The following is a 27,736-nucleotide window of genomic DNA, read 5'->3' on the forward strand; positions in this document are numbered from 1 at the left end:
TCTGCCTCGCGCCACCGCCGTTCGGAAATTGAATGGGATATAGATTGTGTTCCCGGAGGGAAACAGCAACACCTGTCTTGTCTAATAAAAGTCTTTTTCTCCTTTATTCTGTAATCCATTGTCTTCTTGCGCAGATCACCTTTCAGCAGTAACCTTGTATTAAATGAACACCCTCTACTGTTAATCAGACCTGTCATGGCCTAGAAACTTGTGCAATTTCCCATCTCGGCAATGGTTTGTGGTGACACTGGCAGGCTATCAATGCGCAGTAAAATTTGTAATTCATATCCGGTTAGAGAGCCTTTATGTCTAATCATACACCTAACGCGTTCATTTTTTTTATACTAATATCACAATAGTCATTGGAATGTTTTTTTTTTTTTTTTTTTTTTTTTTTTTTTTTAGGGTGGGATTGAATATGCTGTTTGCTTATGTCAAAATGTTGTTTTCCTGGGCAACTGGACCAGTCTCATCCACGCCTGGTCAGTTGTGATCCATATTACAGAATAGTCTACAAACTGGGCCATTTTTTATTTATGCCTCATGCGACTTGGTATTCAGCAAAACAGAAGTGATTTAGCGGCAAGAGAAAGTTTCAACCAACTATGTCACCTGATTTGGATTGAAAGACCTTTGGGGGTGGGGGGGGGCTCTTTCTCCCCACCCCCATGGAGAGGAAGACCGCCCACACCACAGACAGTCGGCCTGAGACCCCTTATACACTTAAAAAGAGGTGGCACTCTGAGAGCAGCGTTCATTCAGCACTGCCTGAGTAAGAAGATTACTTTTGCACTGCTCGTCTAGATACTCTTTCTCTCTTTAACCATGCAAAGGATGCTAAAGCGACAGCTGCTCCACTCGAGAATGATTTTATTACTCTTATGGCTCTGTTATTTGACTGAAGATCAAAAAGTGCAAGGTGAGTCCACTTTTTCTTTCTTTTCTTTCTTTCTTTTTCTCTTTCTATCTTTTTTGTGTGTGAGTGAGTGTGTGTGTTAATGTATTTGTTTCTTCTAAATAAATTTTTTGACATGCTTTAGATATGAGTCAGCAATTCATTTAGAATTAAAGTAATATTTTAGAATGAAGGGACCTGCTTAAATACAAGACAACTATAAAGTTTTGTTCTTGGCTCACGCCTGCATTGGTGTCCTCGAGACAGGTGCGTCATTTACATGCACCATTATTTAAAGGGGGGGAACTATCCAGAATTTACTATGCTAAATTAACAGATGAAAATTGCAACAGAGCATTTTAGCGTTATCTAAGATAAATGCACAATATTGGCAAAATAATAGGACACCGAGATTCATCTTGAAAATTGTATTAATAAAAAATAATAGCCTATAAATATGATTGTATTACTGTCTAGCAATAATGTGAAGAATGAGTGTTTTGTATAAATGCATATTTAGCGCACAGTCAATCATCCTTTATGATTAGACATTGGATTGTATTTTTCTTAAATAGGTAGTGAAATTAGACACTGTCTACCTCGTCTGGTTTTCCAAAAATCCGTGGAATTAATGAATTTTAAAAAATGTGTATAATTTTTATGCACTTGATTAATAGAATCGCTTTGCACATCCGTCATCAAAACGGCAAAATAATTTTTTGAACAAAGTTTGATGAAGCTCGCGTGACTGTACGATTTAATTGGATCGTCTGGCGCGTGGTATCCCCGGCGCGAATGCCTAATTTAATACATAAACACGACTAATTCCCCTCAGGGTTGACCCGACAGTTCAAAAAATGTCTGATTCTTATTCTAAGCAGTGGATAAATGCGTTTGTGTTGTAAAAGCAGCGTTTGGAATGCTGTCAGTGTGCTGAAACGTGATGAGCGCAGACAGTTGGCACAGAGCGCTCGAGGAACTGGAGTCTAGACTGCCATGCACATTGTTTAAATAGGTACGAGGCTGTCAATCTGGCACTTACTTCAAGACAATAAATCTCTGCACGGTCTTAACATATTCGACGACAGGAAAAGCATATTCCCGAGCAGCTCCGAAGCCCTTGAGTTGTCTGGCCGAAGGCATGCAAGTGTAAAATAGTCGCATCACGTTGGGAAAAATCAGACAAAATACAGCGGGGGAGGGGGAGCAGGAGAGCTCCAGCTAATACAGGCTGCACGTGTTGTGTCTGGGTCATTGGCTTCAGACTTTAATACGACTGGTTCTTTTTTTTTTTCTACAGCTGGTAACTGCTGGCTCCAACAAGGCAAGAACGGGAGATGTCAGGTCCTCTACATGCCTGGGATGAGTCGAGAGGAATGCTGCCGGAGTGGGAGGCTCGGCACATCTTGGACTGAGGAAGATGTGCCAAATAGCACATTATTCAGGTGGATGATCTTCAATGGCGGGGCTCCAAACTGCATACCTTGTAAAGGTAGAATCCCATGTTCGTTTGTTCAGGTGGAAACCTCTAATAGCATATGTTGATTTTATATGAGTCATAAAAACATATTACATGCATATTTCAAAAGTGTAAATAATAACGAAAAGCTACTGTGCTTCAGTGGTCATGCCCCCATCCTTACTTTAATATAAATAAAGTCAAACAAACATAGATTAGTAATATTAATGTACAATACAAATTCAGCGGCTTTACATGTCATGTTCCTGTGTGACTGAATTTTAGAGACATGTGATAATGTGGACTGTGGCCCTGGGAAGAAATGTAAAATGAACAGGAGGAGTAAGCCTCGCTGCGTCTGCGCCCCAGACTGCTCTAACATCACCTGGAAGGGGTCGGTGTGCGGCTCAGATGGGAAAACATACAGAGATGAATGTGCCCTTTTGAAATCCAAATGCAAAGGGCACCCGGATCTGGAGGTGCAGTATCAAGGCAAATGCAAAAGTAGGTAACACACTGCTTCCACACAAAAGTTTTACAATAATGCAAGTGTGATTTTTTTTTATTTTTATTTTTTATACTGTCTAACCTTGAGAGAGAGAGATTTTAGCAGGTGTATCCAGTCCTTCAGTATTTTACAGTGCTAAAATACACTAAAGAATAATTTGGGGAAACATTGGTTGTGAAAATGAAGAAAAAAAACAACAACAGGTAAAACGGTATCATTCAGTCTTCCCTTTTCATCCTCACAGAGGCGTGCCATGATGTCATGTGTCCGGGAAGTTCGACTTGCGTGGTGGACCAGACAAACAACGCATACTGTGTGACGTGCAACCGCATATGCCCAGAGGTCACGTCTCCAGATAGCTATCTTTGTGGCAATGATGGGATTGTTTACGCCAACGCGTGCCATTTAAGGAGAGCCACGTGCTTGCTTGGTAGATCCATTGGTGTGGCATATGAAGGCAAATGCATCAGTGAGTGTCAACATTTGCCTGTTTCATTTGAATCAGAAACGTTTAAAATGGTGGAGTTTGTTTTCAGTTTAGAGTGCAACAGTGGCGAAATCCCATCCCAAATGAATTCAGTTCCATTAGTCTTTCGTGACAATCCCAATTGTGATTATTACTTGCAAAGGAAAGTAATTTTTGTCTAATTGTTTACTGATGTTGGCAACATCGTCTTGTGTGTTAACATGCTGACCAACTGAGACCAACTTGCCCACAGCCTCTCCACAACAACAACATACATTTTATGAATTTTTAAGTATGAAACAATAGTGTTATCAGTAGAAATTGATGGTTCTTGTCCCCTGTTGGTTTTTTAGAGGCCAAGTCATGCAATGATATCCATTGCAGCGTGGGGAAGAAGTGTCTATGGGATTCTAAGATGGGTCGTGGGCGCTGTGCAGTTTGCATGGAGTCATGCCCAGAAAGTCGCTCGGAGGAGGCTGTGTGTGCCAGCGACAACACCACATATCCCAGCGAGTGCGCCATGAAGCAGGCCGCTTGCTCTTTGGGGGTTCTCCTGGAGGTTAAGCATTCAGGATCTTGCAACTGTAAGTAATAATCTTAAAAGACAATCCAATGCTACGCCCAGCAACCACCTCCCCAAAACCTCCTACCCCTCCAAATAACGCCTCTTCATTCCCTTCCTGCTGCTAAGAGTTAAACTACAGAAAGGACTTATGATTGGAAGTTCTTTGCATGTCCTCTTTGGCTGGCTTCATTAATTTAGCATTTTCTTGAGAAAAAAAAACAAAAAACAAAACAAAAATATTTAAAAAAGAACCCACAAAATCAATGGAAATCACTGAATACAATGTAAAGATATATATATATATATATATATATATATATATATATATATATATATATATATATATATATATATATATATATAAACGTTACAAAGAGCTCTTTCAAGGAGTCCTTCGACATATTAATTTTCTTCAATTAACTAACAAGTAAACATGAGCAGACTAACTTTTACAGTTAATGACATTTGGATTCTAGTTCAGACTGACCTGTTATTGACCAGCAAGTTGAGTTCATATTTCCTCTGTTATAGTGTAAACGTAGAGACTTATATAATCATACCAGCTTGTCAATTCCACATTCATGGTTATCTTGTAAGTGTTTTATGAATTATGTTTTTTGTTTGATTTTGCCTTTGGCTGTAATCAGTTATTTCAAATGCACTATGGCATAAATAGCTCTGAGGGTTTGGAAAGACATGAATCCTTTTCTTTACGCTCACATAAGGTGATTGTAACATTGGTGCTGTTGTTTAAAAGTTACTTAGACTACCTATTTTGACAGATGGTTCACTAGCTTTGAGAATGAATTGATGAAGCTAGACCTGCCATCAATGAGGGAATACTTACATTCCGATTTGTGCTAGCCAACGAATCAAATGATCAATGTGAACGATTGGCTTACCTTATTGTTCTCGTGCCTTAAGGTATGTACGTCATTTCAAGGGACCAACTTTATGATCACCTCATGGTTTGAATGACTACAGCATTTTACAGTTTGCAGGACAAGAATATGTTATTAGTAGAGCAATGCTTTCTCAGTCTCTGCTGTTAGACATCTAACGTTAGGTGAATTTGTGTGTGCAGTTCCGCTGTGGTCGTGTTGTCCTATTTGTTTGTAAGGGACTGCATATTTGTTTAATTGCTTTGCCTGTCATTTTTTTTTTCAATGTAATTTCCGGAAATATACATATATATATGATATACCTCAGAACTATATATACCATTGCTTGACCATGTAGCTACGGTCAGCCGGTGCACAACCTGTGCATCCAAAGTAATGGATTCAAGACACAAAATAAGAAAAGAAAAAAAAAACAGCCATTCGTGGAATGCAAGAGCACTTTTTTGGTATTTATTCAGAAGTCTGCCAATCAAATCTGAGCCATTAAAGCCTCTGATCAGCCCCGTCCCATCACACCACTGACTTCCTTCATTATGTACGTCTTGTTGCATAATTTTGGGAGCCAGAGCACCTGGTCAAAGTGTCAAGTAGCCTAAAACCCACTAGATTGTTAGAGGCTTTTGGGTAAAGACAAATACTCACGTACATTCTGCGCTGTTGTGGTCTATATTCATGCAACAGCTACCGTGTATTCTCCCATATAGCCATTACTGAAGACCAGGAGGATGATGACGATGAGGAAGACCAGGACTACATGGCTTATATCCAATTATCACCTGTACTGGATGGATAAAGCACCATCAACCAGTGGAACAGTCCTAGGGCAAGGAATCATGTCCACACTGTACATGTGTATGCTAATTTATTTTTCAGAGAAAAAAGAAAGAAGTATACATGTAGTTCAGTCTGCTTGACGTTTATTTATACAGTGTTCTGTTTTATAATTTATACATTTACAGTGTCTGGCATACTTGTCTATCATGTTATTTTTTTCAATTATGTTGTCTTTCCCTTTTCCTTCCTTTTTTTTTAATTTTTATTATGACCGAGAAATATATTTGTCCAAAGAGAAGCAGTGTTATTTATTGTGTGGTAAAATGCTATCATGTAAAGTGTGTCTTCTGCAAGCTGTAAATTGCATTCCCTGAGCTGTATAAATGCTTATCAATGTCAATTCTGTATCACAGATGTTTATTTCACACATGCATGCATGTTAGCTTGTGTGCTTATTTATTGGGAAAAAAATGGAAACGCATAGGGGGAAAAAAATCACTCTTTAATGTACATGTATATTTCTGGTTTTGTTTACAGTTCAGTGTAACTGACCAAAAGGATTTTCTTGAACGTTCTTCAATGTTTTTGCGATATGGTGCAGCAGGATAACATTGAAAATGAGCCGTTTCTCAGATAGGAAACCAATGAGAATTCACTTGTGCAAAATGCCGTCCATCATCAACAGCAAGTCAACAGTTTGACTTCTCGACGATAGGGCAGAAATTAGCAGTGGGTGATACTTGTTTGAGAAAACTGTGCCATGCAAACTTTGTCTCGTTTTTGCCAATATTCTGCTCTATATTGCTCTTGCAGAGCTAAAGAAAAGGTCATAAAGAGGACTCTGTATCAAAACATTCACTTTTTCACTTTGTTGTCAAAATGCATTTTTATTTTCAGACATCTCTAGAAAAAACTAAATTCAATTATAAATATATAGTTTTGTATTTTTTATGTAAATGTCATATGTATATACAAAGTTTGATGTATTTGTACAGATATTAAGAGTGAAATCAATAAAAAAGAAATACTTATAAATTGGTCAGTGTGGTGTGGATTTTATTAAGAATTGAGTTCTGCCATTAGTTCATACCATGTACCCATCCATTCATTAGAAAAGCAAAAGAATTGGATTCGAATTCTCATTTTGTATGTAACTGAAGTGTCCTGGCTTCGTTGCTGAAGCCTTAAGGCCATTATATAAAAAGTCATTCAACTCATTTTAACTGACATCATGAATCTACTTGCCAGAAAACCCGCAGAGCTTTTTTTCCCCCACAATTCAACTAGTGGGTCTTTGAATTGAACTTAATTTCAACTAAATCAAGCCAAAATAGATTCCCATAAGGACTTAACTTTCAATTCAGTTCAACTCCCTACAAAGTTTTTACAGACATATGGTTCTTCTGGTCTTCACTCAGTTTCTGGTGACGGAAAATCAATTGCATGCTATCCTACTACCTATGGATAAAGCTGAAATTGCACTGCATTTTGGCTGAAAGGCTCGAGTTTGACCTCACATGATTACAAAAGTCATATCATATCAATGAGCCCCTGTAATGCTTTCTGACTCCAAACATTGTTCTTTCCTATTATGCAAAGCTTCTCAGAAAGTTGTCTGGTGCACCTTTGCTCTTTTTTTCAGCTTTTGTACCGCCTTCAAAATTATAATTTTCTAAGCAATTACTTCTTATATATATAATATATATATATATATATATATATATATATATATATATATATATATATAGACCATTTATATAGACCATTTATATAGACCATTTATAAGGCAACAGTGTCATGGCCAGATCAATAAGGTTATCTTTGTCACATCAGTGACTCATAAGACTTAAAACACAATCCACATTTTAACAATTCCAGGTAATGTAGATCTGTAATGTGATGTAAAATGAACATGGTGAGTGTAGTACCAGAGACTGTGCTAATGTGCTAACAGAGATGACAGAGGAAAACGGTCACTGCTTTTTCAATTGAATGTCATTTGAAGCAGGCACGTGTTTTACTCATCTGGGCTCATCCCTGGAGGAGCAGGAGCGTAAACATATCTAGCCGCATTCAGTCTTTGAAGCTTGACATTTACCTCATCCTCCCGTCTCAGAAACATTAACACTAAACTGTCTTCAAGAGGGTTTGAAGGCTGGAAAAACCAACCACCTGACAAGAAGAATTATTTTAGGAGGAAACAGAGGGATGGCATTTCAAAGCACACGACTAGCACAAACAGCAGCATTTACTTCAGTAATAAGACGTTAAGAAGCTAAACACTCACACTACTACAGATATTGTGTCCTTCCAATGGTTTTGACTGAAGTAACATTTAGATTCGATAAAAGGAAGTACAGTAAAACTCAGTTGTTGTAAAGATATAGTTTATTAGATACGTAAGAGTACATTATTTTTACAGGTCTGTTAAAGGTAACACAGACAGGCAGAAACGGGATGTTTACTTGGCCGACCTTCTAGTCCTTTTGTCCCAAGAAAAGTTTGCTCCATATGACTTCACTCTCGGCTTTGGGACCCTCTTTTCTGTTAAATCATAACTCCAACCTGTAAAAATAAACAGGCGTAGAGCACAGTCAGCCAAGCATATCTTACAGGCTGGATTTGGGAGATGTTCACTATTGCTGATGTGCAGTGTAAACACCAGGCCTGGATAAGACATGGTGAGGATAAATGTGTATCTTTATGCCACAAACACAACTCCTTTTCAAAGCGGAGCATCATCTCCCTCAAGAGTCATTTTGGATATGATTCTGACTGGATTATTGTACCGTTTAAAAACTATGGCCACGATAGTGGAAATTGTTTTAAATGGATTTACCGTTCTTCTCGGCAAAAGCGATGGCATCTTCCTTGGAGCTGAATGTCAGCACCATGTTGGACAGGGGGTCTGCCCTGGATTGGGAATAAAAACCACGTCAGACACTGGATTTTATTTGCCAATTCAAAAAGCATGATTATCATAATGTCCACTCACGTGGAGGACCAGCCCATCAGTGGGTTTTCCCAGCGCTCCCTGGTGTCAAAATCCATCTTCCACTTTTGAGTATTTTTGACACCGGACTGCATGGCATTGCGGGCAGACACAAAGATACGGACCTTGCGGGTCTTAATATGCTCCTCGGGAACACCAGTCAAAGTTGTGATGTCCTGGGAAATGAGGGAGACAAAAGAATGGGTAAACTTTTGAGTACATAAGGCAAAACCTAAATCAAAACCTAAGCATTCATGTGTGGTTTGCCAAAAACAAGATTCTCATTTGTGCTCTCATAAAAAAGCAAAAAAGAAGCTTTGCTGTTCTCACATATTTGCACTATTCCCCAAAGGGCATAAAAGAACAATTACTGCTTTTTGGACTGCAGACCTGCGTGCACTTGTCTAGACTAGCTAATTTCTCACACTCTCAACATGAATCGAGACAGTAGGTAACAAACCTGGGCTTTCAGGTGTGAAGGTGAAAAGAACTCTGCAAACTTGAAGTGAATAGTACATTAAACTTAAAGTGTTCGCTCTGAACAGGTGAATCATTCAGGTCAACAGTCTCTCTTTATTGTTGGACTGAATTTTTTTTCACAGGCAATGATATGATTCCAGAGTTGTACCCAATGTATTTAAACTAAATTAGAACCCACCAATAATTGGGTTGAAAAAAAAAAAATCTAAATCTGTAATTTTTTTATTTTTTAGAAAAACACTAAATAAGTAAAAATACTAAATACACTTTAATTAGTAAATTAATTTACCATTAAGTAATGGTTTAATGTTATGAATGCAATTATATTGCATTGCATGCAATTTTACTGTAAAAGAGTGAAATTTGTGCTTTTTCAATGTGACATAACATTTAATTATATTTTATCTAAATAGTTTAATTTTCATTGTAATTTAGTTAATATTCATGTACATTAGGATGTTTTGTTTTATTTTGTTGCTTAGTGCATTATTATAGTGTCGCATATTACCCTAATGTTGTTTTGTCTTTGAGTGTACATGCAACCCTCTACATTGAGAGTAAATCACTCGCATATGCGACTAAAACTTCATTCTGGCGACTAAATGATGTCTAATATTAGTCAATGGCTAAAAATTCTCAGATTTTACTCGCCAGTGTGTTAATTGGAGGCTAAGTATAAGTTTAGCACAGATATATTTTCACTCGCAAACACTCTGACTGAGTTTCAACCTTGAAGGCGCACAAATCGGCGTTGCTTTCTTTCACACAGAGAGAGAGAGAGAGAGAGAGAGAGAGAGATAATTGACGTGCTACATTTAAACAATATTCTTTGTTGTATTTTCCTGTCAAAATAACAGTGTTCCTATGGAAGTCTTCAGCTTTTAAGAACAGCCAGTTTTCCGGTAGTGGATGGAGTTAATGCACAAATGGGAATCTCATTGGCTGACGTTAACCTATTATCATCATCTTTTTTTTTTTTTTTTTTTTTTTCAGCAAATCAGTTCAAGCGAATGCACAAAACCTGATTAATATTCATGAATCCAGCAGCTCATTAATTCTTAGTAATCCTTAGTGTGTCTTATAGTTCTTATTATTAGAATTCGTATCATTATTATCCTATCAATATTTTTATTAGTTTTTTTCCCTATTTTTGTCAGAAACATTGAATGACAGAAAAAACAACCACCTCTCAAGTTAAAATGTTCAGTTAAAATGACTAATATGCATTCAAACATGGTTATCAAATTTACTTCTAATTACTTAAGTTATATTAAATAATACTTGATTATTATAAAACTTGACAAACTGATGTTAAAGGTGTATTTAATTTTACAAATATATAGTAAACTTAAATATTTACTAGCCAATGGCGATTCAGTTGCCAAGGTGTCTGTAGAGGGTTGACATGAAAGTCCTGGCCATGTTTTATGTAAAAAGTAGATTTGAATAGTTCCAGTAGATTGGTATATTAATATGATATAATTTATATACGGTTATAAAGTGTAAAATATGCCATTTCATAATACCTGAACCACTGTCACTAGGACTGGGTGATTTGGCAAAAAATTTAAATCTATATTTTTCCAGAACATTTGACCAATTCTCGATTTTTTTATGATTTTTAACTAGTCAACTTGAAACTGTAATTACAACATGATTCCAGTAACTTTTTCTTTATTAACCCCCTAGTTAAAGAAAATTCTATTCCAAGTTGGCAACATAATAAATGTTAAAGTGCCCCTATTATGGGTAATGAAAGGTTCATATTTTGGGATTCACCAACAACAGGTTGATATGCATGCAAGGTCAAAAAAAATGTTTTTCATTGTCTTAAAAACAATGCACTTAAAAAAAATCATAAATACCAGAAATTATGCATGAACTTCAACTACATGTTTGTTCAAACTTTTCTTATACATGTGTTAAGAAATAATATGAGGAAAATGCTTTTTAAAAAAAGTCTAAAAAGTAAAGGCAATTGAAATTGAAAATGCCTGAAGAAGTTCACTCCCATCTCCTTGCATGTTTTTCCTATTCCACTGCCTACGTTGCATCTTTGTCAACAAAAAAGAAGCACATTCTGCGTGCTATATTTATGGTCCCTCAAAGACTGCATCACGCATGAGCGGTTTATCACGTGTGCGGACACGCGGTTGGGTCGTTCTTTTCTCTTTACCCTTATTACAGGCATATTTTAATAGTGTCTAATTCTAACATTGGTAATATTTCTATTCAAAATCAAGAATCCTCATTTTCTAAAAAATAAAATGGTGGCAAAACATTAAGGTTACGTCCACACAAAGCCAGAGCTTTCCCTATGCGTTTTTTTTTTTTTCTCGTCTCAAGAAATATCTGCATTCACACGAAACCACAAAACTGACACAAAACGATTTAGTATACATGCCAGACTAGCCAAAGAGATACACTAAAGACGGAGAAGACTTGGACTATGCGCATAAACCAAGCATGTGGTATACAAAAGAACATGGAACAATACATTTATTAATCTGTGTTAAAGTTAATAAAAAGACAATTTTTCAGTGTTTGTTCATGTTTTTGTTGCTGTTACATGACGTAGCGGTGTCTGACTAGGGACAAGATGTGGGCTAAATGACGTCATCCTTTTAAGAAAATATATGGATTCACTGACAATGAAAACGGAAGGGCAGCATTTTCAAATTTATCCACTCTGGGACCCAGTTTAAAAAAATATTGGTTTCACACTCCCAACACGCTGGATCCATGTGAACGAAATGCCTATACGATACAAAATTTATGCGTATACAGCGAAACGCGTCTCCGTGTGGACGGGGCCTAAATGAACCCAGCCAGGGAAATCACCCTGCCATAATTTGCACTAGATTTTTTGATTGCAAAATCCTGGCAAACAAAGCTGCCTTTTTTTTTACCTAAATGTTTTCCCAAGATCGATCTTCTTCGCAAAGTCTATTTTTTTCAGATGTCATGAAAATATATTTATACCCTGTTTTCATCCTGTAGATGCTGCAGAACTGAATTCACTCAACTGCAATGTGTTTCAACGGTTTCAAATGAAATATTTTTTGTTTATGTATCAAGTTAGTTCCATGTGTCATTGTTTCTAAACTGCGGTTCAATGAATCTACAATTCCGTAACCAGCCCACCCCCCCAAAAAAGAAACAGAACAACAATATAACCACTGTAGACTGATTCATGACTCTTACCAGCTGGTGCTTTTAATATAACTGAAATATACCAAAACAAATCAGAATAAATGTAGAATTGAGTCAAGATCTTGTGATGTACAATTCAATCAGGAAATCTGTACTGATTCCAGCCCAAACAAATACCTAGGGTAATATATACAGTACAAATAATGCTTTCACAGTACTCATGGTTTTTTGCATAAAACTAACTAGAGAGGACTGTTTTAAGAAAGTTATCTGAAAGATGTGCGTGTAACATGCAGCACGGTCTTAGACTCCAGTGTGGTGTTGCTGAGCTGAAGAAGACTGCTGAAAGAGATAGAGTCCAATTCCTTTGGGAATTACCGGCCAGCAATGGGAAGTCCACAACAACACACAGCCAAACCTCCCAGTAAGCAGCCACCCAAGGCTGTGAATCCTACAAGCAGATCCCCTTTCAATGCAGGAACTTCACACATTTCAATGGCCATTACTACTTCAAAGAGTCAAATTTTCATCATTGCCGGTCATCTGCCACTTGATTCATTTAAAAGAGGTTCTTTAGCATGAACTGTGCACAAAAGGCTGCCAAACACTCAGTCTTCACATGACAATTGAGCAGGCTGGGAAGAACATACAGTAACTTATGCTTCATTTTAGGGGACAAATTTAGTGAAGGCGGAACAATTATGTTAGACTTCGTAATGAACAAGACTTTAAACTTTGTAAAAGATGACTCAAATTGCTAGCCCTGATCCACACCAATAACTTCATGAAAACAAAGATTTAGCAAAATTTCAGAACTTTACACAATGTGCATCTAACCTTAGTATCACATTGAGCTGGCTTGAATATTTAAATGACAAATATCTCAACATGAAAATTAATCTTTTTTTTTGTGCAAAGGACAAAGAGAAAGGTGTCTCATTCAGAAACACTGCTGAGCAGAATGACAATTAGTCTAAACACACAGGCGAGACAATTTCATTCTGTGAAATTAACAAACTACAATATACATTTCTGGTTGAGAACTCCTGAAGAAAAATACTGTTGTTATTATTATTAAATAATATAACATAATATTATTAGTTGCTCCTTATCTAACCTACCTTTAGCCCAAATAAGATCTTACATTAATTTTTGGTAAATACTGAAATAAATCTTGCAATTTTCCTGCAAAATAAGAGGAAACATTTTAAAAAAGAGAGGGGGAAATAGTCTAGACTAAGTTTTGCTTGCATACATAAGGACAACAAAAACTACGAGGGTAATCTAAGCAACAGACCAATGCACAATGGCCCACAGACAAAGTGCGCGAGAGAGGGACCACAAAGTGAAACACTGCACTTTTCTCCTTGCATGTACAGGAAACGAAATGAGAACTATGAAGTTTGACACTTTTCACGGGGCCCTTCAATACCTGTATGTGCAGACAGAATGCCAGGCTTAAGAGTGAGGGAGAAAAGACTGGCAAAGTCTCCATCACGTGAAAGCGTGTCTATATTTCTGACACCTCTGGCTCCCCTGTGAATAAAGAGCATGGGAGCCCTTTCAGAGTGGCAGACTGTGGGGCCGACGGCTTGAATGAGCCCTGCATGCAGCTTGGTAGAGCCAATTGTGGCTGACAAGAACGATACCAAAGTGTAAACAAGAAAGAATTTGCCGTGCGAGCAGAACTACACTAATATTTTTTTTTTTTCACTTTGTGAGCTCTGAAATGATTTGTAATTAAATGCAATGAATCTTAAAGTGTGCTTGTGCAAATGTTAAGTTAATAAAATGGGCATTTTTTTCTTTCAGAAGAGGTATCATATTGGTTTTGCTTGAACACTCTGATATTCAGATGTGGAATACAGATCTGTGTTGTCACACATTCAATAGCAGATTCAACTGCCTGTCGGTTTCTGACTAGAAAAAGAAAGACAGCAATAACTCGTAATGTAATGTACATGTGTGGCCTACATGTTTTAATCTCAGACAGACAATGCATAAAAATATGGATAGAAAATGTATTGGAAGGTTACAGGTGGAACCTCTCAATGATTTCTAAAGGCTGGAATGTCCATATGTATAAAAATCCAGCTTTCATTTCAGTATATGGATTTCAGATTAAATAATACTCCTTTCCATCACTGTTCCAGCACAATCCCTTCAGAATCACTTAGGTTAAATTTGCATGGTGATTAATAAGGGGGAAAATAGGGAGAAAATAAGAGCAGAAATAATTAATAACAGAATCTGCTTGGAGACATGTTGAGAGAAATCCAAAACAGTAAAGATGACCTGGAAAGATGTTTCAAGTTGGTGTGCCACATACATGCAAATGTATCTTCTGGGTAAAAAACTACTTGTTACCAATAAGAGATGATCCACATGATAAACAGGTGAAGACTAGTAACAAACAACTAATGTGGATTCACTCTTAAATCAGAACAATGTTGAAATGAGAGATCTGCACATATTTTTAGATCAGTGGAAATTACAGTGCTTTAGATAAAACTGTATTCCTAATAGCCCAGCTTCTTTTTTTAAGCCAAAAAAAAAAAATCTTTCAGTGGCAGACTTGGGTGGAAGGGGCGGGTGAAGAGAAAGAAGTCTGGAAGTAGTTCATTTTTACTCATAACTCACAAAATCCACATATTAGTCCAATCTATATAGGCGTCTACCTTATTCTGTAATGCATAAGCAATAGGAATGCACAATATTATCAGAATGTTATCGGCCAATGCCGATGTTTACTTTAAGTAAACATCGGTATCAGTTTGCTTTGAGTTAAAGCGCTGTCAAGTCTATTTTTCAATCTTAAACGTAGTTTCTATATATATGTACTGTATATACACAACAAAAACAACTGGAGATCCGCTACTATCTTATAGCCCATTAGCATTGCTAGCGCAGTTTATCTGCTAATCTTGCACACACTGCCTACACTCCATTCTTTTATTAACTGTTATTTGCTTTAAATGGCAGATCTGTGTCTACTTTGAGTGCAGGTGAAGATACCCTCAAACTGGAGGCCATAGAGAAGCAGATCCATGACCTGGTGGAGAAGCAGGCCCAGCTGCATGAGCAGAGAGCTGAGCTGGAAACATCCCAGGCTGACCGCCACAAGTCCGGAGTAAGTATACAGTGTGCTGCCAATACTCCCAACACCCTTACTTCGTGTGTTTCTCTGCACAGGCCCCATGCACCCAGGATGAAATCTTCCCAGGTCTCCTTCACTCCAGCACCGGGAAATCATGGACCCTATACATCGACTCACTGAGGTTTCTTGGCTGTCGTTTGGCAACTCAAAGTTTCAGCTCCCTCCATAGATTTTCTATAGGATTGAGGTCTGGAAACTGGCTAGGCCACTCTATAACCTTAATGTGCTGCTTCTTGAGTCACTCCTTTGTTACCATGGTGGTATATGTTGGGTCATTGTCATGCTGGAAGACCCATCCATGACCCACTTCAGTGTTCTGGCTGAAGGAAGGAGATTCTTATCCAAGATTTTACAGTTCATGGCCCCGTCCATTTGGGCCTCAATGCGGTGAAGTCATTCTGTACCCATAGCAAAAAAACATCCCCAATGCATAATGTTTCCACCTCTGTGCTTGACTGTAGGGATGGTGTTCTTGGGGTCATAGTCAGCATTTCTCTCCCTCCAAACAAAGCAATTCAAGTTAAAGCCAAAGATATCAATTTTGGTCTCATCTGACCACAGCACTTTCTCCCAAGCCTTCTCTGAATCATTCAGACATTCATTGGCAAACTTTAAACAGGTTTGTACATGTGTCTTCAGGGGGACCTTGCAGGCGCTGCAGGATTTCAGCCCATTGGGGTGTAGTGCGTTACCAATGGTTTGCTTGGTGACTGTGGTCCCGACTACCTTAAGGTCATTAACAAGCTACTCTTGTGTAGTTCAAAGCTGATCCCTCACCTTTCTTATAATCATCTTTACCCCAAGAGCCGAGATCTTGCATGGAGCTCCAGACCAAGGCCGACTGATGGTTGTTTTGTATTTCTTCCATTTCCGAATAATAGCACCAACAAATGTCTCCTTTTCACCAAGCTTCTTGTGGATTGTCTTGTAGCCCATTTCAGCTTTGGGCAGATCTACAATCTTGTCTCTGACATCCTTTGACAGTTCGTTGGGCTTGCCCACGGTAATGGGAGAGTTTGGAATGGAAGATACAGATTGTGTGGACAGGTGTCTTATACACCTATCGAGCTGACATTAGGAGTAACTTCTTTAAGTGGTGAGATTAATCTGTGTTCCACATGAGCACATAGGTGAAAAGAAGTTCTGTGGTTTTTTTACCTGCTGTTCATTCTAATAAAAGATGAACAGCAGGTAATAAACCACAGAAAATAAAAAATGTTAAGCATGCTTCCATAATTAATCTCATCAAATGAACAATGGATCATGACTTTTATAAATATTCTGCTTATATTCCCACATTGACCACAAAATACAGACTACAATATACTTATAACTATTTTTCTTAGAGCTGTTTTTGTTGATGATTCTGCTGTTTTATTGTTCTAGAACAGCAGTAGACAATAAGAAAAGTAACCACTAGAAACATTATTATAAAACTTGAAATTGTACGAAACAACAGGAACCAGCCATAAACACAAACTTATGAAAACTGGTTTGTTTTTCCTCTTTACCCTTTCTATTTTGCATTATTTTCTATAAAAAAAAAAAAAAGAAAAAAAAAAATGTATATTATTTATATATATATATATATATATATATATATATATATATATATATATATATATATATATATATATATATATATATAGTCAAGTATGTAGTCAAATGTTCAATGTTCAAATTCTAGGCAAACTACAATATTCCCAAGTTAACAAATAAAACTGAGGATTCACAAAGGTGTTTTTTTAAAGTCCGCATAAAATCAAAATTGACGTGCTAGTCTTGATGTAAACAATTATTCTGTGCAAGTTAATCCGCTGAAAAAAATGGTTGTCTTGATATTCTTAAATCATAATCTGAACATTTGCTTCCGCTCTGGAAAGGGATTCCTTCTATGATGACATCAGTTTGACAGCTTGGGCAGAATATATTTTTAAACACACCCCTCCAACCGTTAGGTTGCTATGAGTGAGAGGCAGACAGGAAGAGTGCAAAAATAAAACCATGTCCACTATTCAATATTCAGTTTCAGCTGGAAATACATCACTACACTGAAATAAAGTCTGCAGCCACTTCCGGTTCACGCAGACTTTAAAATAAGAAACAAACAAAATTTTGACAGGAACAGAACCAGAAATTAAATCTAATTTTATAGTTCCGAACAGAATCGAAAATTTGAAATGGCCATTTACATGTTAATAACGTTATTTTATCATTCCATTTAATATTTAAAGTTTGCTGACAACCAATCATGAATTCCAGTAGTATCTCATATGCAAATGTGACACTGAAGTCAACGAGTGAAATGTCCGCTCAGGTGTGAACTCATCATTGGCAAGTCTCAATGGCAATGCACCGCCTTCAGGGCCGTTTTCAAATACTGTTAATTGAAATGATTTGTTGTGGAGTGAGGGGAACTAAAATAGCCTAGCAGAGCTTCTCAAATTTCTCGGAAACTGAACAGTTTTCATTTGCTATATTAACCTCAAAATAAATCTTAGAATGAAATTTGGAGTCCGACTTTCGGACGCATATACAGCGTTACTTATTATACAGTAACTGTTATTCTATATTTTGCACTGTGACATTACTGACTGGGATGTTAATTTTGGTTATTTTTCCTAACCGACGCTCCGTAACCGATAATTAACCGTTTACCGACAAGATTATTTTAAATAATAATAATTGAAAGTACCAACACTATATAATAAATAACATTTTAGCATCCAGATACGTCGGGAACATGGAAACATATGGATTTGTGCCGAATGAGAGAGGCAGGCATCAGCTTCACCTTAGATTAATTTGTTTTTGGATTGACTTTAGAGGATTTGTTTTGGAGAGAAACTAATAACTGTTTTTTTAGAATCTTGGTACACGTTTTACTTTATACTACAGGCATAAAATGGCTAATAAAATGCAACGTGAGCCACAACTTAAGTTTTTTTTTTTTTTTACTTTCAAAACGCAAACTTATGAAAGTGTTTTTTTTTTTTTTTAAACAATGCAGCAAACATTTTACAAATACTTTGATGTCTTTAGAGTGTTGATAGAAGTTTTTTTTTTTTTTTTTTTAAGTAGCTTACATTTGGCCAAAATCTAGAGAAGATGATGCTGTATTGGCTGTGACTAAGTGTTAGATCTTAAAATTTTCCTTTTCTTTTTGAGTGAAGCACACACTATACTTTCTTATTATTATATTATTATTAGGCAAATAATATTGTTTAAAAAAAAATAACTTTATTAACCGGTATTTCTTCCACCCGAACCGGTTTCGGAACGGTAATAATATCAGAGGAACGCAGAACAGAAACATTAAAATATCGGTTCTGCTCGGAGTGAACCGATTAATTTTTTTTTCTGTTTTCAAGCCCTGCAGGAAACCCTTTCAGACAAATCTATTTATGTCATGAACAATTGAAAGTCATGAATTTGCAACTTTCTGAATGGAACACCAATTACAACTAATGAAAAATAATACACAGATCACAGATCAAATACAATTACTACTAGAGACCAATCAGCTATATTAATATTCATATTATTAGACTATGAGCAGTAGGGAAAAATGCATTGAGCCATTTTGGAAGAGCATGGTGCAACTCAAATTAAGTGAGAAACAGTTTGCACTATACAGCCGGTTCAAATCTCCTTCCTCTGCCACACAAAGGTGCTGTCGGGCACTTTGAAGGTTACTTTCTAAAGTGTTAAGCAAATGAAATACCATTTAGCGACTAATACACAAAGCCTCTTGTAAGATCCTCTTCAAAGAGCCATGTCCTTTGACCTACTTGCTGGCCTTGTTTTTTTTTCTTCTTCTTCGGACAAGCACCTGGTATGAGGGGACAACTAGACAAAACAGACATTTGAGATGAACACTGAAGGGAAAGAGGGGGAAGGGGGAGGAGGACCGAATCACGGCTGGATCATGAATTCAGTCTACCTTGGCGCTCACTGGCACAATGATACATGTTTGACAACATGTTCATTCTATTCACAGCTCTGGCTAGACAGAATACCTCATGCCTGCAATTAGGTATAATTTCACTGCTGTTTGCATTTATTTTCATATGCAGGATGGTTTGCAAAACATTTCGATATACATGCAAATATACGGACTTTCAATAAATTACTCTATGTAATTTCTACATTACTACCAGCACAGCAGCAAACAAAATGGCAAAATAATGACATAAGGAAACTGAACACTATCCCTTGTCTGACTCAAAGCCTAAATTCAAACCATTGGTTGTACCACTGTTGTGGCGTTGGGCTGATCAAGATGCTCAAACAAATAATGTAATGTTTCATAATAATCAGAAACACTGATTATGTTTTTTAGAGAAATACTAATGGCTTACTTATAAATGTGTCTTCTCATTAAATTATAATAGGAGACATTATTTCAAAAAAAAAAAAAAAGAAAGAAAGAAAAAAATTATAAAGGGGTTTCACAAGCAGTTGAGGTCCTCTTGCAGTTCATTCAGAAAGCTCATATGAGCTCGTGCACGGCTCAGACATTCCGTGTGAAGCTCTGTGTCACTGGCCAGACATGCAGGCTTTCTCATGGCCCAGCATGCTTAATCAAAGTGTAATTACTAACAAAAGTCAGCGCAGGCACCAGAGGGAGAAAGCACCCAGACTCTGCCACAATCACGCAGGACCTTAATTACCGTCATTTGCAATGCCACACATTTGACTGCACTGCAAAGTGGCACATTTGCAAGCACTTTCACTAGAGCTCAAGATTTTCTTTATTTTTCTCCTTTTCAAAATTGGATGTTCAAAAATAATTCAGCAATGCTATTATAAATTCATTTTCAGGCACTTGAAATCATAGAATAATTAGTTTCAAAACTACTTTTACACCTTTATAATAACAAATAATCAAAGCTGTAATTAGCATAATGGAAATCATATAATTCATAAGTACCTTAGCCTTGATTTTTTGCAACATTTTTTTATCATAATAATAATAATAATAATAATAATAATTCGAATGACTTTTTATAATATTTGATACAGCCCAATCTAGGCTATACAGAATACAATACTTTTAGGAATCAATGCCACATTATCATTCACAATAACGTGGTATAGGCAAAAATGCTAAATAAAACAATAATATAAAATAAAAAGACCAGATTGATTATGGGTAAACAACCCAATGCAGAACCATAGAAAACAAAGTATCAAATCTGAAACAAAGTAGTGGTCGTCCCGGCCAATATATTGTCATTTTTCAAATATCGGCATCAGCCGATACGTTTTTCTGCTTAGCCGATGTGTTCAAGGAAGACATTTTTATTTTGGCGGGGCTAAGAGCGGCACTGCCTGAGCACACAGTGCTCACACTCTACCTCTTGTATAATTTTGAAATCTGAAGCAAAACAGAATGGTCTGACTTCAGCTTTGTGAAACTATACTACATAAAACATCTCAAAAACAAAAACAGCCAATGGGCTGAATGAGCCACAAATGCCACTCTTTGTCAGCAGGTGGCACTAATGTAACAGCAGACATTTATAGGCTTCTGCCCCTTTTAGACTGAATGCACGGATCTAATTCAATGATTTCTTTCTCCACTGTTTACGTTCACTTAAGATATAACCACCTGTGTTTACAAAAAATACTTGCCGAGACAGGTATTTTGTGATCATTTTTTTGTGCATGCATCCATTCAAGCACAAGAAGATGCGAAAGAAGCATCAATTAAGTGTTCATGTGCTGTCTTGAAACGCAGCCAGCTTTGAGTGTGTGCGCACAGAAAACAGCATGCGAGTAATCAATTGAATTCTCTTAAGCCTCTACATGTGCTTGAAAGGTTTAAAACACTTGAATGTTTAAATCGGCAAGACTTAAAAACACGTGCAAATGATCAACTACGATCCGGATCTAACTTACAAGCAAGTGAACAATGTAAATTAAGGAAAGAATTTCATTTTTTTATCCCTTCTTTATTAAGACAGCCCATCGGGCAGGGCGGTGATACATTCTGGTAGCCAGACAATAACCCCCGGGAAGCCAGCCTAGCGGTTTTGCTAGCTCTGCAAACAATACTGTAGTCATATACTTTTCATATGATCTGCATAAATATAGATAAATAAATACATAAATATTCACAAGTTAAATTGTCAATCTTGTGTAAAAGCTATATTATATTATTATTATATTACATTTAAAACATATGAATATCTCCTATTAGAAGGCTCTCTAAAAGACAGGTAGTCCTTGCTACAACAAAATATCTCGCTCAGTGGGCACAGCTTGCCCTAGAACAACAATGAAAGCTCTGTGGCCAATTATAAAAGGACAGCCGCTGTCTTCCTGGGAGTCTGCTACTGTCAGACTGTTTTCCCCCTTTTTCTTTCAATCCCCTCTTTTTGGGGGGCCCTTTTGCAGCTTTACTTTAGAGTGGCTCCTACTATTAAATGAGAGCCCTCAACCAGACGGGGTGTACTTGCCCACTCAGACACAATCAGAGATAGTCTGAGTCCACCCAAACACCCCACTCTGCCAAACCCGGCCCACACATTCAGGCCAGCTGAGTGTCTGAAGTCTCATAGGTAAACAAGGTCATTATTGTCTCACAAGGACATGGGATAAAAGTAAAACAAAAAGAAAACAAAAGAGAAAGAAAGAAAAAGATTAATTTCAGTATAAATGGCTTTTACGAAGGTCATTTTTTGAGAGTACTTTGAACTTTACAAAGCATGATATCATTCATAAAAAATATATTTGTTATTTATATATATATAAATTATTAAATTTAATAGAAAAAAATACATGCATTAAAAACAAAAACAAAAATTACATACGAAAAGACCTATGCCTTTTTGATTTTCAATCCATTTTTAATTATTTGTAACTTTTAACTTTCAATTTTACATAATTACAAAAGCATTAGAGAATCGTGACCCGGCACAAACACAGTTCATAAACAGCCAATGTTCATACCAGTTTCTCATCCACAGTGATGAGCTGGGATCCCTGTCCCTGTTGTTCTGCCAGCCTCCATCCTGACGTGCTTATTGACCTGCAAAACAGGAAGAATTTGTAGTTAGGTACAAACAACGGCACGGTAAAGTGTTTTGATGGAGGAAGATGTGTGTCAAGGGACAGGAGAGAGGAAGGCACACAGCTCTCTCGGCCCCCATTAATTCTGCCTGCTGAGTTTCTATAAGCCAGTTAGAAACAAACATCCACTGGAATCGTCCTGCCAGTCTACAGTCGCAGCCATTGAAATTAAATAGTAACTGGTCTATCATAAACAAACAATAATTCTGAATGGCTAGCGATAGAAGCGGTCACTGATCTCTCATTTAGATTTTAAGTGAATGACACGCACCTGGCAGATGAGGAAATGTAAAGTTGCTTTTAAATTTAGATTGAAATTACTGATTCTCTGACAGGAGACCACAATCCTCCTGTCAAATGTAATATTCATTAAACACAAGCAGAGTGAATGTCTATGTAAATTGTTCAGAATTGCCTTCCTATGTAAACTGGTGTGTTGGATTGGATGCAACATAAACATTTACATAAAGAGTTTTACAAACAATTTAAACAGAAATGAGCTCTGCTTTTGTTTCATGAATAAGGCACAATGTGTTATCCAAACAAATGACTTATGTTTATAACCTAAATGTTACTTTAGCAAATGAGTTTATGGAAAAAACTAAAAACTCTGGGGGGGAAAAATCACTTTGCCAAATTATAGAGAAAGTGGAACATGCTGTATGAGAGCAGACTCTGTGTGTATTTTAAAATGATCATCTGAAAAATGTATATCAGCATCGTGCATACAAAACATATTTGAACTTTTGCCATATTTGACTGAAAATCAAGAGTAGAGAGATGGGGGCCAGAGTCAAACCCACATATCCCATAAGCATGACAGCTCAATTTGCTGGAGGGCGTGAACTGACCAAAACACCACCACAGAATTACATTTCTCTAGAAAGATGAATATTATTTGGGTCATATATTTATTTCCAGTGTGTCATTGATCAAAGCTTTAAAAACGAATATGCAATGTCTCATAGTCATAAGATGCAGATTCTGCACATTTCAATAGTTTTATATTCCATACCATCAGTTAGGGTCAGCAGCACTGTGTCTGAAGGGTCTGATATCCAGTCAGACGTCAGAGATCAGTATTACATCATTACAGAAGGAAAGATCAAGTCTAACGTTGAAACTGAGTAAACCGGGAATAGAGTAAAACGTTACAGTAATTCCAACAATCGCAAACTACATACAGTGGTTTGTGAGTCTAAGTATCCAGCTTTGTCATGTAAGCATTACGGTAGCTTGCAAAATTAAGAACTTCTAAAACGGATAAAGAAAAATATATATATTGTAATAAAGGTGAACCTATCCGAGATTCACCTTTCAACATAATGAACAAGTCTGTATTTTCAGCTTTCTTTCATAAAGAAGGTCACCTTCACACAAACCGCTAACGTTACATATTCAGTTAAAATCACACTGACATATAACACCCAAGTTACTCAGAGGAATCAGAACTGTATTTATCAGTTTTATTTCTAACTGTTATAAATGACTAACATAACACGGTATTCGCGTAAATACCTCTCAAATCCAATAGCGGGACAATATTCTCTGTTATTTTGCGTCACACAGATATATTTTGAGAGATAATTAATAGATGACAATCTGGCTATGTTAGTTAGCTAACCGGCTAACAGTGTTAACTCTAGACAAATAAACAAACAGACCGAGTATTATTTCTTTACACGTAAATATACAAACACAAAGAGTATAGTTATTACCTGGCAGGGTTCACAAATGTTTTTGTGACTGAGTTAAGGGAGAGAAATCGGCTTAATCCAAACAATGACATTGAAAACGCCATGTTGACATGGACTGTGCGCCGTACGGCAACACACAGCGTCCAAACTCAAGCAAATGCGTTCGCTATTTCCCTTCTTCTAGAAGAGAGAGTGAAAATTACAGCATCTCTGGATGTGTCTATCACTGATACAGAGCTAACTCTTTATAACAACTGAACAACTTATAAAAACGGGTGATAATTTATATAAAAGATACACTTGCCCCATGATAACGTAATATATATTTATTTTTAATCAGTTGTAACAACTGCATGCTTTTTTAACATTTGGTTGGAATCACCAAGCGGCGATTTTTCATTTAGCATAACACCTGTAATCGTGTAGGGCTATGGGGTTTTTGATGAATTACTGCTCATTCTGACAGCAAATAACATTTCTGTCATGGAAAAGCAGTTAATTTGAGCAATTATTGGAAACATAATTTTTTTTTTTTTTTTTTTTAATAGTAGCAGTCTTCTATATTTTTCAGCAAATGACTGTAGCCTGTAAAATGATCATAAGAACATTCAGCTTTCATTTGAACAGAGTATAATAAATGTGAAGCATGTCATATATAACACATGCATAAGCTAAATATGCATAAAATTTCCTTCACATTTTCTTTTTCACAATTTAACTTAATTTTAACCAAATATCTAGCCACCACATCCCAACAATAGGGGGAAAAAAACTCTATAGAAGAAGAAGAAAGAAAAAAAACACATCCATGTCATTTCCCTTAATTTGAGTTAAGGTCTCTTCAAAGGCTTTCTCTAGATGGGTCGATTTCCTCCTCAGATCACAGGACTGAACTGAAGCAAGACAGCCCTCTCTTGGGACTTCAGGCATGCCACAGCATAACATACTCATTTCGCGCTATTTATCCTGGATCTTTTTTTACTTATGTATTTAACCATTTGTTGCCATTAGGTAATATATGCCTCGTCTGTTAAGGGACCGGGAATCTTCTCTCACGAGTTCAAAGTTTCAATTGATCAGTTAAAGAAAGACCATCCCCACACTTCAGTGCCGGAATATCCATTTTGCTTTAATGAGGCCCATTTATCTACACTTTGCAACAGAGACAGTGTGAGTGAGGTGGTCCTGTCTGTAAAGTTGTCAAATGATGTGAATAACGATGTTCACCTTATATGAACAAATATTCTGACACAAATTTTTTGTATCTTAAAAAAATTTAATAAAATATGGATGTCAAAATGTCAAAGCTGGGCATGCTTTATATTACATAAACATTGTAATATGTATCGTTTATAGACAATATGAGAAAGCCCAACTTGTGCCAAAACAACAATAAACACAATTAAGTAATATATTGTCTCTCAAAGAGCTAATCTACGGGAAAGCAAAAGGAGAAAAACAGGAGAAAAACATTTCCCTCCCTCTTTCTCTCTCCTGTCCCATTTGAAGGAGATGCGAGTTGGCAGCACAGGAGAAGCTTGAAGATTAATGGTGTAAAGGGGGGCTGTGACAGCCTTTCCGCTGGTTGCAGTTCTCCTGGGTGGCCCGATTGGTCTTGGATGTCACTTTTGCCACTTAATCTTGTGTATGTGAAACAGCCTGACATGCCTGAAGAACACAGTCTATCCACGTCTGTATAGACATCAATCTGTGAGACTGTTACTAGAAGGCATCTTTACTAGGATGTCCCATTGCCACAGCCCTAAGAACCAAAAATGTTCTTAGAACTTTGTTGATAAGATTCAAGACACCATATATCTGATCATAAATACATTAAAAACAGTAATGTTGTAAATATTATTACAATTCAAATAACTATGTTCTATTTGAATATTTTTTCAGATGTATTTTCAGAAGTCATTACTCCAGTCTTCAGTGTCACATGATCCTTCAGAAATCAATCTAATTTCAGGGTTCCCACACTTCCCACATTTTATTTATGTTTAATTAAGGCAGAAATAAAAGACAAGGATCATGCCATAAAATAATATATTCCTTTCTCTGGAACATTGAGAATGTCATTTCTCATGTTTATGGCGATGACTAAACTATAAAATCATCTCTCTCATATGAGCTCTTAATTAGACATTACAACTAATGATTTTCAGAACCAATTTCAGTACCATAGCAAAAAAAAAAAAAAAAAAAAACTGTAACTGTAAATGTCACTATTTGGCTTATTTATTTAGAAAGAAAGTATTATTTTTAAAATATTGGTATTAATCCTTCAAAATTGTTTTCAATAAAGTATTGGGTCAAGTGAAACATTACTGGATTCTGACTAACTTATTCAGCTCTGATTGGACATTGCATCACTCTTCAGCATTAATTTTGCACAAAAGTACTAATAGCCTACTTTTGACAATATTCAAGATTATTTTGATTAAGTTCAAGTTAATGAATTAATGTTAGCAAAGCTGTTTTCCACTTTACTACAAACATTCATCACAAGACTAAGACATCATTCAAAATACTCTTAAAGTTAACCTCTGGACAGAACATTAGAAAACATAAATGTGCTCACACTGTCAAAAGTCAGTACAGTGATGAAACAATTTTGATTTTTTTTTTCATGGCTATGGTCCTTGGTTACTGCTGTAAACAAAGCAGCACTGCACTTATAAATATTACTTTAATATGCATTATACGGGGGAAAGATGAAAAGAAAATAACATCTAAACTTTTCTGAAAACTGTCAGTTTCCATCAGAGATACATTTTTATATATCCATGCATGCCTAATTCAATATTAAGGATTTTCTTCCAATATTTCGCTCATCAAAACGGTAAGCTGCTCTGTCTGCTACAGTATTTTCTACTTTTTGCGTTTGTCTTAAGCCTTTGTTAACATCCCGTTTACAAAATAGTTTGTATCCAAGTCAGGAACAGAGATCGACTAGAATAAAATAAAAGAGCGAACTGGTGAACTGTTTGTTCTTGGCTGAAGGAAAACACATTTAAATCTTTTAAATAATATTTTTTTCAGGACAACAACAAGACTTTCCCGGATATGTCTTTTCCAGGACTGGAAATTAGTCATAATTTTTCCCGGTTTTACAGGACGCGTGGAAACCCTGTAGTAGGCTAAAATGCCGATCTTCTTTTGATCTATTTTTAGCTATATTGAAAATGGTTGTGCTACTTAATATATCTGTGTAAGCTGTGATGCCTTTTCAGGATTTTTTGATTAACAGAAAATTCAAAAGAACAGCATTTCTTTCAAGAAGTGTGGTTCTAGAGCCCAAGCTGTGCGTGGAGGTGAGCCCTACTATCTCTAGTTGGTACCTCTCGACCTCCCGCACAAGCTCAGGCTCCTTCCCCACCAACGAAGTGACAATCCACGTCCCTAAAGCCAGGGGGTCTCAACTTTGACTGTCGCCCGATCTACTATGCACCAGCCCCTTACGCTCCCTCCTGCAGGTGGTGAGCCCACAGGAGGGAGGCCCCACGTCACTCATTCGGGCTGAGCCCGACCGGACCCCATGGGGGGAGGCCCGGCCACCAGGCACTCGCATACAAGCCCCAACCCCGGCCTGGCTCCAGGGTGGGGCC

General features: G+C 36.8%; 2 protein-coding genes across 3 annotated transcripts; one reads left to right on the plus strand and one right to left on the minus strand.

The window, feature by feature from the left end:
• The first annotated feature begins 742 nt into the window (after window positions 1-742).
• Window positions 743-6,606, plus strand: LOC128002697 (follistatin-A-like). Of its 2 annotated transcripts, none has more exons than XM_052592465.1 (6): window positions 743-919; window positions 2,196-2,387; window positions 2,640-2,858; window positions 3,107-3,331; window positions 3,682-3,912; window positions 5,477-6,606. In XM_052592465.1, the coding sequence occupies exons 1-6, from the start codon at window positions 826-828 to the stop codon at window positions 5,497-5,499; spliced, it is 984 nt and encodes a 327-aa protein (XP_052448425.1). In that variant the 5' UTR covers window positions 743-825; the 3' UTR covers window positions 5,500-6,606. The 2 variants fall into 2 exon arrangements, with proteins under 2 accessions (XP_052448425.1, XP_052448424.1); XM_052592464.1 differs by having other exon boundaries at window positions 744-919; window positions 5,500-6,606.
• Window positions 6,607-7,939: 1,333 nt separating this feature from the next.
• Window positions 7,940-24,314, minus strand: LOC128002723 (NADH dehydrogenase [ubiquinone] iron-sulfur protein 4, mitochondrial). Its single transcript, XM_052592466.1, has 5 exons — window positions 24,147-24,314; window positions 22,309-22,387; window positions 8,565-8,737; window positions 8,409-8,482; window positions 7,940-8,134 (listed from the first exon to the last, which is right to left on the minus strand). Exons 1-5 carry the CDS (start codon window positions 24,227-24,229, stop codon window positions 8,031-8,033), a joined length of 513 nt encoding a protein of 170 aa, XP_052448426.1. The 5' UTR covers window positions 24,230-24,314; the 3' UTR covers window positions 7,940-8,030.
• Between the last annotated feature and the right edge of the window lie 3,422 nt (window positions 24,315-27,736).

Source organism: Carassius gibelio, chromosome A5 (genome assembly GCF_023724105.1).
Source record: "Carassius gibelio isolate Cgi1373 ecotype wild population from Czech Republic chromosome A5, carGib1.2-hapl.c, whole genome shotgun sequence".
Classification (NCBI taxonomy): Eukaryota; Metazoa; Chordata; class Actinopteri; order Cypriniformes; family Cyprinidae; genus Carassius; species Carassius gibelio.